Source organism: Salvelinus namaycush, chromosome 4 (assembly GCF_016432855.1).
Source record: "Salvelinus namaycush isolate Seneca chromosome 4, SaNama_1.0, whole genome shotgun sequence".
Taxonomy (NCBI): Eukaryota; Metazoa; Chordata; class Actinopteri; order Salmoniformes; family Salmonidae; genus Salvelinus; species Salvelinus namaycush.
This window is the reverse complement of record NC_052310.1, coordinates 23,560,949-23,575,367: the sequence shown is the minus strand read 5'-3', so window position 1 is coordinate 23,575,367 and position 14,419 is coordinate 23,560,949. Positions and strand designations below refer to the sequence as shown.

Sequence of the window (14,419 nt, the reverse complement as noted above, 5' to 3'; positions counted from 1 at the left end):
ACAATGAAAACATTGATAATGCATTTTGGAAGGAGGTTTCCCAAATTCTGCAATGGCCAACTGCTACAAAAAACACAGAAACGGTTAGTGTCAGGTAGCTTAAGTGGCTGTGGAAAGATGAGAATGGTGATACATGCGCTCGTGTTATGCAGCTAAAGGAAGGATTAAGCAGAGTAAGGTGGTGAGGCAAGAACTATGTACAGAGTCTGTGCCGAAACACTGGTGTAATCAAGTGCTTGAATTAATTGAGTCACAGGAAGGAGTAGTAAAGGGTGGACCTAGTTCTATAGTAGGAGATGACTGTACGGATAGTGATGCTGTTGTCTGTGGTGATAGACTTAACTGTGGAGTTGACAGTACTGATAATTTCACCATTGATCAGAATAATTTGACACAACAGATTATAAACGCAGCTGAAACAAATTTGACAAATACATTGTATGGGGGTGGTCGTGATGTTGAGGAGCACCAGAAAGTTAAGACTTGCCCAAGAAAAGGGGAAAAAATACATGTTTGGATTATCATGCTATTTCAATGGCAGTATAATGAAATATTTGATTTCCAATTTTGGAAGGAAGTCGCCAAAGCTTTGCAATAGCCAACAGGAACAACCATTGTCACTAATAGTGTCAACATTTTTAGGAATATGTGGAACAAGAATAGAAGTAACATTCAAAGTCTTCTTAATCAGATTAAGTTCACCAACCCTTTGAGCCTGTCACACATATGTAAGGAGATGGGAGATAAACTTAAGTCAGAGCAACACAGTCAAAGACAGTACACTAATTGGCATAAAAACACAGTGGGAAGGAGAAATGAGGCGACACATAAATATGGTGAGGAATAGGTCACACAACAAAATAAACCCAAAACATTGTGTTACATGTTTGAGGTCATCTTTATTTCAAGCGTGTTGTGCAGATGGGCAGATCTTGACATGATGCCTTAAAGCACTTCATGGCTACAGACATAAGTGCTAAGGGTCGATAGTCATTCAGGCAGGTTACCTTGGCGTTCTTGGGCACAGGGACTATGGTGGTCTGCTTGAAACATGTAGGTATTACAGACTCGATCAGGGACAGGTTGAAAATGTCAGTGAAGACACTTGCCAGTTGGTCAGCGAATGCTCCGAGAACACATCCTGGTTATCCGTCTGGCCCTGCAGCCTTGTGAATGTTGACCTGTTTATGGTGCATTGGGATGCTATCGGAATCATTAACATTTGTAACAAGCATGGTAACAAGCATTCGCTGTTTCACCCCTGTAATTACATTGTGTTATTACAGTGTAACTTTGAATAATTACAATACTTGTTAGTGTAATAAGAACCCCTTAAAATGAAGTGTTACCACAAGTTCTCATGGATAGGCCTATTTCCAGGAAAGATTAAAATCCTTACTATGTAGTACATTTTCAATATCAATTTTCAGTCGCTCAGAAAAGGATATATATATATATTTTTTTTTAATTTTTATAAACGGATACTGTGGCCTTTCGTCATGCGAGCTAAAATGTGTTGTGTACACTGCGAATGCACTCGATTTCCTTGTCTTATATTCAGGAGATATCATACATTCAGATGAAGATGGTATGAAGACCATTTCGAGCTCCAGAGAGGGATCGACTTGCATTGTCATTACATAATACTGCCAGATATAAGGCGCGCAGGAATTTAATAGCCAATGCCGACTTCAGATGTTTGCCGCTCAGAACAGAAGTGGCATTGGACTAGATACATCAGTGTTGACAAACATAACATCTGAACAACGCACACAAAAAAACTTTTGGGATTCTGATGGAATCAAATCACTGCAATTCCTGAAAGATGATGAAGTTGACCAAAATACAGTTATCAAGGGGTTTATTTGTTTTACAAGTATATCATATTAAAAAGGTTTTGTTTTACTGAGGGGGGGGGGGGGGGGGGGGGGGGAAATCAGACTCTGGCATGATATGACCAAGCACAGTGCAGCCTTCTGGGACGCCACTGGTGGAGGGATCAAGTCGAGTCAATAAAATTAGGATTTTGCTCTATGATAGTTGTAGCTTGCCTTTCTGCACCAAACAACTATGCCCCAGTAGTAGTTATGGTAAGCGAGGATCATACACAGATTGTAATAGAGCAGTTTTTTAATGCAATTAACGACAAAGAAAGGCTGGTGCATGACAGTAAAACGGTACCTGTACAAATGAATAGTGGTAGGTCCATAGTGTTGTTGAATACAGCTATGAAAATGTTCAATAGCGACAGTATGTTGACGTATTTGCGGCGCTGCTGGAAAAAAGTCACAGGACAAGCCACGGCAAAGATCTGGACTTCTGTATCATACGAGCATGTAAAAGTTACTTAATGTGACAGGCTAGTGAACTCCATAAAAAAAACTATTTTGTGGTAAAGATGATGTAGTTGGCATGTACATGTTCAGTTGTTGTTGAATTACAAAAATCGCCAGGAAATTTGCGCTTTAGTCTATGACATTTGCATTGTCCTGGGGAGCAGAACTAATTCTACATTGGTAGAGCAGAGCCTTGTCAATGTGAATAGCCAAGCAGGACAGTCGAACAGCCATTCTAAAAGTGAACCATGCAATGCAAAGGATGAACTGCGGTGCAGATTATCTGAGCAACTGGGCAAAGTTCTGAAAGAAACAAAAATCACCTTTCATTGAGCATCAAAGACAATATTAGTAGTGTCCAATGCACAGATCAAGTAAGTTTTAAGTAAGGGCTGTTGGACATACTTTTCAAAAACGTTCTCCTTGTAATACCAATTTGATCTGTCCTTTTGGCAGAAGATTTACAGATGTTTTCAGCCTTATAGAAGTCAAATCCAAGACAGAATAAGTACAGCAATTAGTGAGGGAATGTAAAAAAAAAAATCAAATAAAATGCAAAGTGTTATTTCTTGATGAAAAACATAGAATTGACTATTGTAATGTCAAATGGTATACTCTGCAAAAAGCTGGCCAGAGAGACGTGAGGAAAATCAAACTTCGCAATCCCCAAAAAACGCAAAGCTGCCAACCTGAGGAAAGCTGTGAGAAAAGGAAAATAAAGCATCTCCAAAGGTATTTTCAAATTCCTCCAGCTATACATTCTAAATCATTCAGTCTTAATAAAAAGACCGGGATGAACAATGATCAGAATTTACAGTGTAGTGGATCACCACACCAGATACTATTGTTCTTGTTGTACCCGTGTAGCAGAAAATGTTACAGTTTCCATCCAGTACAATTGAAATCCCAGTTGTTGGCAACAAGAAACAGATGTACAGATTGAGTTCTGTAATATTTCACACAGGCACAAAATCAACAAGGGGGCATTTCTGGTCAGAGCTAGATTTGGACACTTAAGATACGGGCAAATGACTTACACGTTTCTGTTGGCACGACTAGGGAAGGGGTTGGCATGAGTACAGAAGGGTTATATATATATTTCTATGAAGTACTTAAATGAGCCTCAGACACAAACAAAAATTGATTCAGAATGATATATTTCTGTAATTCCACAGTATGAATACTTTCCAGTCACACAGTAGATAAAATGTTACCCATTTACATCTTTCTCAATACGCCATCAGAATTCTCTGGATGCCATAATAGATTACTTAGAGCTAACCAAGGGAAACCGTCACCTCACTTCAAAAAGTCTAATTTCCCAGTTTGAAGCATTGAATTCAGCGACACTTTCACAACCCACGGTTCAAGAACAACTGCATTACAGTGGTGTAAAGGACATAGTTGAACATTAGTGTTCAGGAAATTCCACCCGCAAATGATCTGTTCTAAATTCACAGTCTAAACACTTCCGGTAAGTTTGATACCCAGGCAGTGTATGGCCAGACTACAAAACTGATAGAACCCAGGGAGATTTCTGCAGCAAGTACCTTGTTGGTTCGAATCAACAGAGAAGAGCATGTAATATATCTAAGAATTCAAAAGGCTCTCAACAATCAAGCTTTTATGAAACCCATGCCCCACAGACTTTGCTTGTAAAAACGGACATGGCTAGGATCAAATTACCTAGTAGCTTTCCTCTACCTTGCATATTTAGCAAACATACATAGAATTTTTCCAGTAGTCACATTTTCAGACGAATACCCATTTGTGAAATTGTATACATGTCACGACCATCTTTGGCAAGTAAACTGCACTGAGACATAAGTCATCAGTGGGCTATAGATTTGAATCACTCAACAAATAGCTGCACAAAGACACATTGTCTCGTTGCAATTGACATTTTAATAATGTAGCACAGACGCTCTTAACCAGAGCGACTTAGAGTAGTGAGTGCATACATTTTCCATCGTACTGGTCCCCCGTGGGATTCAAACCCACAACCCTCGCATTGCAAATGCCATGCTCTACAAACTGAGCCACAAGGGACCACATAAGTAGTGTAGAGGTTCTCCACTTTGGTCTGAAAGAAGTCATTCCCTTATGCACTCAACTGCAAGGAATGTGATTCTTTAACATAAAAGGCATTCAAGTCACATGCGCCGAATACAACAGGTGTACACCTTACTGTGAAATGCTTACTTGCAAGCCCTTAACCAACAATGCAGTTCAAGAAAGAGTTAAGAAAATATTTACTAAATAAAATGTAACAATAAAATAACATTAACGAGGCTATATACAGGGGGAACCGGTACCCATATAACACCCGCCACTGCGACCTGTATGCTCTAGTTGGCTGGCCCTCGCTACATATTTGTCGCCAGACCCACTGGCTCCAGGTCATCTATAAGTCTATGCTAGGTAAAGCTCCGCCTTATCTCAGCTCACTGGTCACGATAACAACACCCACCCGTAGCACGCGCTCCAGAAGGTATATCTCACTGGTCATCCCCAAAGCCAACACCTCCTTTGGCCGCCTTTCCTTCCAGTTTTCTGCTGCCAATGACTGGAACGAATAGCCCCCCCAAAAACGAATAATAATAACATTTTAAAAATATCGCTGAAGCTGGAGACTTATATTCCCTCACTAACTTTAAACATCAGCTATCAGAGCAGCTAACTGATCGCTGAAGCTGTACATAGCCCATCTGTAAATAGACAATCCAATCTACCTACCTCATCCCCATATTGTTTTATTTACTCTTCTGCACACCAGTATTTCTACTTGCACATCATCATCTGCTCATCTACCACTCCAGTGTAAATTTGCTAAATTGTAATTACTTCGCTACTACGGCCTATTTATTGCCTTACCTCCTCACGCCATTTGCACACACTGTATATAGACTTTCTTTTTTTCTATCGTGTTATTGACTGTACGCTTGTTTATTCCATGTGTAACTCTGTTGTTTGTGTCGCACTGCTTTGCTTTATCTTGGCCAGGTCGCAGTTGTAAATGAGAACTTGTTCTCAACTAGCCTACCTGGTTAAATAAAAATAAATACAGAGTCAATGTGCAGGGGTACAGGTTAGTCGACTAAGTCAACTCAGAGGAAACGGTCTTCATTCACAGCTGAGAATATTGATAAAATAAGCAATGGAAATTGGTTTAGTGACAACATAATTGATGTGTACCTTGAACTTGTAAAATCTCATTTCGAGGATCACTGTGTTGATGTGCCCTGCTTCTTTTGTAAGCCAACAATTACATAATCTTTGTTCTGAGAGGATAGATGTTCTGCCTTGGGTACCTAGAATAGCACACAATTGGTGGTGTTCTGAGAATGTTACCGGTGTGTCAATCTATATAACATAATTTTGAAAAAAATCCATCAGAATCTGTCAGTTTAAGCTAGAGATATCTGGGTTTTGCATTGGATGCGTCTCAATCCACTGCATCCGCCGATGTCACACTTCCGCATCTGCGTTGAAAGGAGGCAGAGCTATTGCAATCAAGTGTTTAATAGATGAGAAAACTTGCAGAATGTTGGCCAAAATCCATCTTGTGCCATCTTCTCCCAATGCCGGCCACTGGGCTTCCTCTCATCAACATATTTGGTGGTGATTGGAAATGCCAACCGGATGCTTCAGATTTATACATCCGGTGAAACATCTGGTTCATTGTTCCATCTGTGGTTAGGTAAGAAACATCTAAGTTAGCTAGTCAACTTTCTTTAGCTTACTAGCTAGTTTCACTCAGTGCATCGATAATAAGCTCCCGGTATTCACTCAAAACTTATACGAAAGGTTCCGCCTGATTGTGACAAATGTTTCGACTTCAGCTTCCTTGGTGGGGACATAGAGTTCCTATTAAATGACTATAATTAATTCTAATTATATGGGTGGGCCACGTAACTTGACAAATCTTCAATGATGAAAGGTTATTTTAATCCCCTATCCAAGTTCTCCATTAGACTTTAAACCCTTTCGGATGAATCTCAAATAGATTTATTCCAGAGAATAACAAAAACCTACAATTGTTTCTCCATTCCATAAAAAAAAATCTAAAAGTAAAACAACAGCATTAAGAATTCAGTCAATATTATATGATTAGTCCAATTTCTCGAGCAGGTGTCAATCTTGTGGTTTCTGATTGGCCCTGGGGTCAGAAGGACGGCGACACATCGGGGAGGACAGACGAAATGGAGGTATTGTGCAAGTGCTTTGACCTTTTGCCCTTGTGTACCGTTTCGCCACCATTTTCCCCTTCTTCTCGTTCAAGCCTGCCTCTTTTAACAAAGTGTTCTATCCTGGACTCCAGGCTCTCGCAGCGTGGACGCTCAAGCAAGGGCCGATAGGTCCGCTGTTTGGTACCTTCCATCAGCCAGCAATGGGGAGAGGAGGTCCCTCCTGTTGATGGAGAAAATGGGTTGTTCCATTACACATCCCCATACAAAATCCCAATGTAACCCGAGTATAATACAACTAGCACTTGATCATACAGGCAACTGCCAAAATAATGGTAAGTCTTGAGGAAATGAGAGATACAAAGCATATTGAAAGCGGGTGCTTCCACACAGGTATGGTTCCTGAGTTAATTAACATTCCATCATGATTAGGGTCATGTATAAATATCACAGGAGGTTGGTGGCACCTTAATTGGGGAATACAGGTTCGTGGTATTGACTGGAGCGGAATCAGTGGAATGGTATCAAATACATCAGAACACACGTGTTCCAGGTGTTTGATGCCATTCCATTTGCTCCGGCCATTATTATGAGCCTCCACTGATAAAAAGTGCTGGGCAGGCCATTATTTTGGATACCATGGCTATGCCCCCATCCACAGGGCATGAATGGTCCCAGAATGGTTTGATGAGCATGAAAACGATGCAAACCATATGCCATGGGAGTCTCATTCACCAGATCTCAATCCAATTGAAGACTTACGGAGGATTTAGAAGCGAGACAGTGTTCTCCACCACTGGAATTTCCCAAAGAAGAATGGTTAAGCATCCCTCCAATAGAATTCCAGACACTTGTAGAATCTAAGACAAGATGCATTGAAGCCATTCTGGCTCGTGGTGGCCCAACGCCCTATTAAAGACACTATATTGGCATTTCCTTTGTTTCCTTCTTGACCACACAGTCTCCCTCTATGCAGTGGTAGACAATAGGATAGGGATAAATAAAGTTGGATTTGATTTCAATAAAGGATTGACAGACCTGTGCTGTCTAGGCCTTGGATCATGCCGTGGATGACCTGGGTCTTGACTGCTGTCTGGGTCCAGTGTTGCTGCAGCGTGGCAAGGGCGTGTTCCAACTCCTCAGCCTCCCTGCGCCAGCTCAACCCCTCAAAATGGCAGTCGAACAGCACCAGGGGAAAGTCCACCGCCATGCTGAATGAAAAATAGAAAGACCACTCGCTTTTGTACTGGGTTGTGTTCATTAGGGCACACTAAGGCATTTTTTTTTTTACAATGGATAAATGACAAGTTTTGGACATGTTCAGATATTACCTCCCTATTTGAGTGTTTTCTTCCGTTTGGTGCCCAATGAACACGACAAAGCACTATGGTGGACATGTTTTCTAATGACTTGTCTTGTTGTCCAAAATAGATGTTATTTGCTTTTCTAATGAGTGTTTGGAAGAGTCTCTGGATAGCAATGCCTAGACCAACTCACCTGTATTGGGGTTTCCTGGGATTCTTCTTCACATCCAAGAGTTGATCCACTATCTCTGGGGGCTCCAGCTTCTGGCCAATCAGCAGCAGCACTGCCATTATGCACCGCACCTGGTGGGAAGAACAACAGACAACATAGCATGGAGGTAGTACTGGGTGATATAATAATACATTTTATTTGTAACGCGCTGTTCAAAAACCCAAAGTGCTAAAACAAGTGACAAAACATCCATATGCAATAAGCCACAGATGAAAACATGCATGTCCAATGAGTCGGGGAGCATTCTCTGACCTGGTGATAGAGGAAGGCCAGTCCTTTGATCTCAAATACGAAGAGGTCGTATGGGTCTGTGGTAGTGGGCGCAGTAGGGGGAGTTTGATGGACAGGCTGGACCGTGGCAGACAGGATGGTCCTCTGGAACTGCAGCACACCGTTGCCCACGTCCATCTTGCAGAGGTTGCGGAAGTCGTGAGTGCCCTCGTAGCTGTAGACCAATGAGTAAGGAGAAGATGTGGGGCTTTCAGTTCAGCTTCTAAAATGACTATTGTTTCAAACTGTGGTGGTGAGAACATACAGGAAGCGTTTCCCCTGCTTTTTAATCTAGCAGGGCGGGTTGTCCCAGCCTACCCCTGCCAACCTGACTAAATAATTTAGGTTGTCAGCATCATTTGACATTTTTAGATTCAATAGCCAATATTGTTTAGAAGGCCTAAGCTTTGCAATCTGCCCTAGAAGGAATCTAGGGTAAACAAGACAATATGGCTTATTGTTTATTTGACCCGTCTTCAAATTACATGCCGGATAATTTGGCACCACTCACCGTTTGGCAGCCTCTGCCATCAACGTTACATCCAGAGCCCCGCGTGGGAAGTAGTACCGGTAGGTTCTAGACTGACAGTCGAAGCGCGCACTGAAGCCCTTCGGAGCAGGTGACCAGTCGAGAATCCTGATGTCCTGGGGCAGTACTCTGTTCAGCATCTTCACATAAGGTAGCTCCGCCACGTCCCCTTTGTTCTTGACACCAGCGTCAACATTGGACGGGAGAGTCACTCCTAGGCCTTCACAAAACTGAGTGGAGCGCAAGTCTATGGACATGACCTATGTCAAGAAAAATATATATATACTGTTAAGGCTACATGAGGGCAAAAAACAAATGGGAGTTGGGAATTTGTTACAATATAGATGTTTATGTCCATGCATGGACAGCTAGCAACCATATAGCCTTCCTAGCTTAATCTAAGGCATAACAAACTTGTCCATATTATTTGAAGTAACATAGTTGGGTTGGGAGAGGTTGCCCGCTATTGCTCCAATGTTTTCAAGAACTATTAGCATGTTATTGTTGGAGGTGTAGTAGGCCAAGTTATCTGACCTGGGAAAAGGCACTGACTCCTTTGTCAGTGCGGCCACAACGGTGATAGTTAGAACTCTGGCGATCCTGGATCAGTCGAGTCTTCAGAAGAGCCTCGAAGAGCCGGGCTTCCACAGTGTTGTCTGTGTTCTCCTGGACAGCAAAGCCCTGATAGGCCCAGCCCAGGTAGGCTAAGCGTAGCGCAACATGGCGCCGAGGATGGGCAGAGAAATCAAACGGTCGGTCCCGACTCCCTCTTTTGCCCTTTTTCCTGCCACCAGCATCAGGCTTGCTGGTATCCTTCTTTCCATCAGAGTTGGTTGACACCACCATCTCATCCCCAGTTCCTTCCTTGACCTTCTCTCTCAGCTGTGCTTTCAGTCTCCCCACCTCTCCTTCCAGGTCTCTCACTCTCTGTAGTAATTCCTCAGACATGTTGCTTTGCAAACGGCAAAATAACTTATCTGGAAAGTAAGTTAGAATGACAAAGAGTTGGACTGTGTTTGAATGTAGCTAGTAACTAAGACATTCCTTTTTAGAGTATTTCTGATTTAGTTAGTCACCAGAGAGTGAAAAATCTAACATACAAACTTAACCTACACAAGTGTCTGCTGCAGAAGGTCAGCTTGCTAGCTGTATAAAGATAGATACATTTGATTAGTCTAGCCTAGATTCAGATGTAGTTAGCATGTTAGCTAGCTAGCTACCCCATTCATAGATGCTAACTGCTTAAGCGCCTATTGACAATAGTATCTTCTGACCGGAGGAGTTTTGTTAAGAGCCCTGGAGCTTGCTCTAAACATTAACACGGATTACTGGCAGTACATGTGGCGGAAGAATCAGAATTAGTTAAGTAACATAGATAATTAAGATGTCTTAACTACATATGCTCATATAATTGAACGGTTGAACTCGTTATTAGAATGTATCCCTTCGGACTCTGGTGTTAGCAGTTGCAGTTGCACTCAGTCACCTGGGGCCCAGAGGGGAGAAGTCAGGCTTGTCTATCACATGTCCCTGGTGCTATGCAGAATATCATACAGAGATGGAGAGGAGGGAACATTGTCTTCATATGTGAATGTGCCTAACTATTTCAAACCATGTGAAGGGATGGTGTAATTAATAGGGAACCAATTACTTGTCTCCACAATGTCTGTGCACCAGTCACTCCCTCCTTCGGCCTTGGGGGAGATAAGGTTTGAGACAAGATGTGTGGGGTAGTGTCTCGAACCATTGTATGTCATCTCGGATGTTGCACCTATCCTGGGATAGTGTATGACCTAGAGGCTCACTCCCCTCAGTGAGCTTGTCCAGGCGGGTGGTCAAGAAGGGGTTTTACTTGAGATAGGAGTATCTGGAGTTGACAATTGGATTTATGCCATAGAATGAGTTGGTGTTTGTGTTATGAAGTAATAGGGTAATCAGAGCCTCGTCTTAGGGGTCAAACTCTGAACAATAAGAACAGTCTTCATAGCAAATGCTATCTGGCTCCGGGATACTCCTTTCTTATATATCAAGTTTCACCTTGTGACACATTCCATACATCTGTTTTTCATGTAGACTAAAAGAGCTTATCTTGGCCTCCCGGGTGGCGCAGTGGTCTAGGGCACTGCATCGCAGTGCTAGCTGCGCCACCAGAGTCTCTGGGTTCGCGCCCAGGCTCTGTCGCAGCCGGCTGCGACCGGGAGGTCCGTGGGGCGACGCACAATTGGCATAGCGTCGTCCGGGTTAGGGAGGGTTTGGCCGGTACTGATATCCTTGTCTCATCGCGCTCCAGCGATTCCTGTGGCGGGCCGGGCGCAGTGCGCACTAACCAAGGGGGCCAGGTGCACGGTGTTCCCTCCGACACATTGGTGCGGCTGGCTTCCGGGTTGGAGGCGCGCTGTGTTAAGAAGCAGTGCGGCTTGGTTGGGTTGTGCTTCGGAGGACGCGTGGCTTTCGACCTTCGTCTCTCCCGAGCCCGTACGGGAGTTGTAGCGATGAGACAAGATAGTAATTACTAGCGATTGGATACCACGAAAATTGGGGAGAAAAGGGGATAAACATTTATAAAAATTTATAAATAAAAAAGAGCTTATCTTTACTATAAAATATATTTGTATTCTTTGTACGTCAGAGTTGCTCGCCACAACACTTGGGAGTGTTGAGACAACCAGCCTCATTATTATAGAAGCAATTCCTTACTCTATGCTTTCCTTATTAATACGTTTTGAATAAAGTCATATCCCGATTGGTGATTGACCTTGTCTCATTATTGGATTAGAATTTCCACTACATACGTTTTTGGAAACATAAGGAACACATCTTTCATATCAGCAAGAAATGATCAAATAAAATAAATTTAAAAAGGTTAAATTACTACACACCTTTGTAAGGTTAGGTTTACTGTTCCCACACTGCCATATCTCCATGTTACATTGCTTGTTTACTTTAGACAGATGGAAGACATAGGTAGCCACATGTGCTAATTAGTCTAACTACTCTGAACACCTGTGTGTAAGCATAACTGGGGTGCTAATGTAGTTCGTCAACTGGAAGAACACAAGGCATGAGTATCTGTTCAAAACTGCTACAGTAACTATTTTTATTAGAAATATTTTCTCGCTGATATGGGGCATATCAGCATATGAAAGCGAAGATTTACTTTTCTAAACGTAAAAACACAGCGTCGGAATTGTAGTTTATGTGGAGCCAAATGCAGGCGAATGTAACGGCTGAAAACCCTAGCTTCCCAGTGGAGGCTGCTGAGGGGAGGACGGCCCATAATAATGGCTGGAATGGAATCAAACACATGGAAACCAATGTGTTTGATGTATTTGATACCATTCCACCTATTTCGCTCCAGCCATTACCTCGAGCCCGTCCTCCCCAATTAAGGTGCCACCAACCTTCTGCATAAGAAAAAGGGTTTCGAGTGCTAGCTAGCTAGTTAGCTAGCTTTATTCTAAGAACGAGGCAACAGTGAAAATAGTTTCAGCTTGCATCAGCACAAACGACACAATAATATCAACATATTTTACCTTTACTTTGACGTGTAGCTTTGATGAGTAAGGTTATCATTCCCTATCAAGACACTTTCGTAAAACGTTACAATGCATGCTTCAACTCGTGCCTCAACCTCGGAATTAACGCTTCAGTTCGTTCTGAATCAGACGCAAATTCTAGACGGACTTATTTCCTGTAAGGGTTTCTGGGAGTTGCAGTTCATTTTTGACACTCATTGGTCAGTATTTTAGGCAGCTTATGTTTATGTTGTTGGCTGTAAATAAACAAAAATAAAGCATGACATCATCAAATAAACTTTATTCCTAAACAAATAATACATTTCAAGCTAAAAAAGTTTCCAATGACAGGGTAAAATACATGTGGCCAGAAAGCACACCAAGCAAACACAGTATCAACATCTTACTAACAGTAGCAGGTGTGTGGAATTTGTCATGATAGTATCATTTTTAAGTACATTTTTTCGTAGCTTCTTCGTCTCAAGTCTTGAAATAGACACATCCCAAGCAAGGCTCCAAAGACCTAAAGGACACAACAAATGAGTCAGTTAGCTGTGAATGTATTGACACACACGTTCTACATATGCCTCATGTTTGTGTGAATGTGACACAATAATGCATGTCTTATCCTGTCAAAATAGAACATGATGGACAGATTGCCATTTGTTTACCTCCACAACCCCCAGACCAATACAGGCAGCAGCCACCCATACCAGGTTCTTCCCCGGGTATTGTCTGATGGTTTGGACACAACCCTACGGATCATACAGTCACTATCATCAATCAATATGATGACACTATGATGGCTCTCTCGTTCTCTCTCTCTGTGTGTGTGTGTGTGTGTGTGTGTGTGTGTGTGTGTGTGTGTGTGTGTGTGTGTGTGTGTGTGTGTGTGTGTGTGTGTGTGTGTGTGTGTGTGTGTGTGTGTGTGTGTGTGTGTGTGTGTGTGTGTGTGTGTGTGTGTTCTGCACATGTGTGTAGTCTGTCTATTTGGAAAGGGACATGCATTTGTGTGTGTGTGTGTGTGTGTGTGTGTGTGTGTGTGTGTGTGTGTGTGTGTGTGTGTGTGTGTGTGTGTGTGTGTGTGTGTGTGTGTGTGTGTGTTTGCTGACCTTCAGTTATACAGTGGTTTTACTGATGACGTGGCCACAGAAATCATACTCCACCAGGCAGCATGAGTCTGATACTGAGCTTCTGTTGCCCCAGCCCTTACTGCGGAACCAGTTTGTGTAGTCCTCTGCACCACAGCAGTGGAACTGCAACAGAGCAACATACAGGACAACATATGAAGTACACACACACACACGTGCAAAACAGACACACACACACACACACACACACACACACACACACACACACACACACACACACACACACACACACACACACACACACACACACACACACACACACACACACACACACACACACACACACACAGGTCAAGCCAATGTCAGACTATACTACAGCAGTTAGGTGTAATATACAACTTCCAATGGATGGATTTCCATTTTCATAATGCATCACAGCAAGTTACTGTTGGATACAACAGGTGATCATTGTTCTTGTCAATAGTGATAGGCCAATAGTTGAATAAAGCTGTGGTAACTGGGTCACCTCATCCTGAACATCATCTATGACAGGTCTGTTCTTCACGCTGTACTCTGAGATCACGGAGCGTGCTTTCTTTTGATTATCTCATCCACCTGCAGAGGGCAGTATAGGACATAATTAATTACATTTGCAATTATACAGCACATTCACCAAAAGAGCTCATCGGTTCCCCACTATAGGCAGAGGGGCGTAGCTTTCTGCCCAACAAAATGCATGGGAACTCGAGAAGCACTGCTGTTTATTGTGAAACATTTATCTTCAATACTGAAAAGCATTTGCAAAATACAACACACAATTGACATGTCTCACCTTACTTCGAAGGACATACAGGGAAATCCCTGCTACAATCTCCATGGTCAGGATCATGACAAGGATCTCAGTGAAATGCATTATTAAATGGCAGAGCAAAGAAAATGTGTTATTGCAAAGTAT

General features: G+C 42.5%; 1 protein-coding gene across 1 annotated transcript; it reads right to left on the bottom strand.

Annotated features, from left to right (window-relative positions):
- Nucleotides 1-6,328: 6,328 nt before the first annotated feature.
- pus3 (pseudouridylate synthase 3) lies at nucleotides 6,329-12,506 on the bottom strand. The gene is made up of 7 exons (XM_038990443.1): nucleotides 12,392-12,506; nucleotides 9,393-9,835; nucleotides 8,841-9,118; nucleotides 8,312-8,504; nucleotides 8,021-8,130; nucleotides 7,562-7,734; nucleotides 6,329-6,746 (listed from the first exon to the last, which is right to left on the bottom strand). Exons 1-7 carry the CDS (start codon nucleotides 12,429-12,431, stop codon nucleotides 6,502-6,504), a joined length of 1,482 nt encoding a protein of 493 aa, XP_038846371.1. The 5' UTR covers nucleotides 12,432-12,506; the 3' UTR covers nucleotides 6,329-6,501.
- Between the last annotated feature and the right edge of the window lie 1,913 nt (nucleotides 12,507-14,419).

Excerpts from the sequence above, each read along its gene's own strand:
- pus3 (XM_038990443.1), bottom strand. The coding sequence starts at position 12,431 with ATGATAACCTTACTCATCAAAGCTACACGTCAAAGTAAAG. Across the intron at positions 8,505-8,840 it reads ATGGCAGAGGCTGCCAAACG|CTACGAGGGCACTCACGACT; the intron begins GTGAGTGGTGCC and ends ATTGGTCTACAG. Across the intron at positions 8,131-8,311 it reads TGGCCTTCCTCTATCACCAG|GTGCGGTGCATAATGGCAGT; the intron begins GTCAGAGAATGC and ends TCTTCCCACCAG.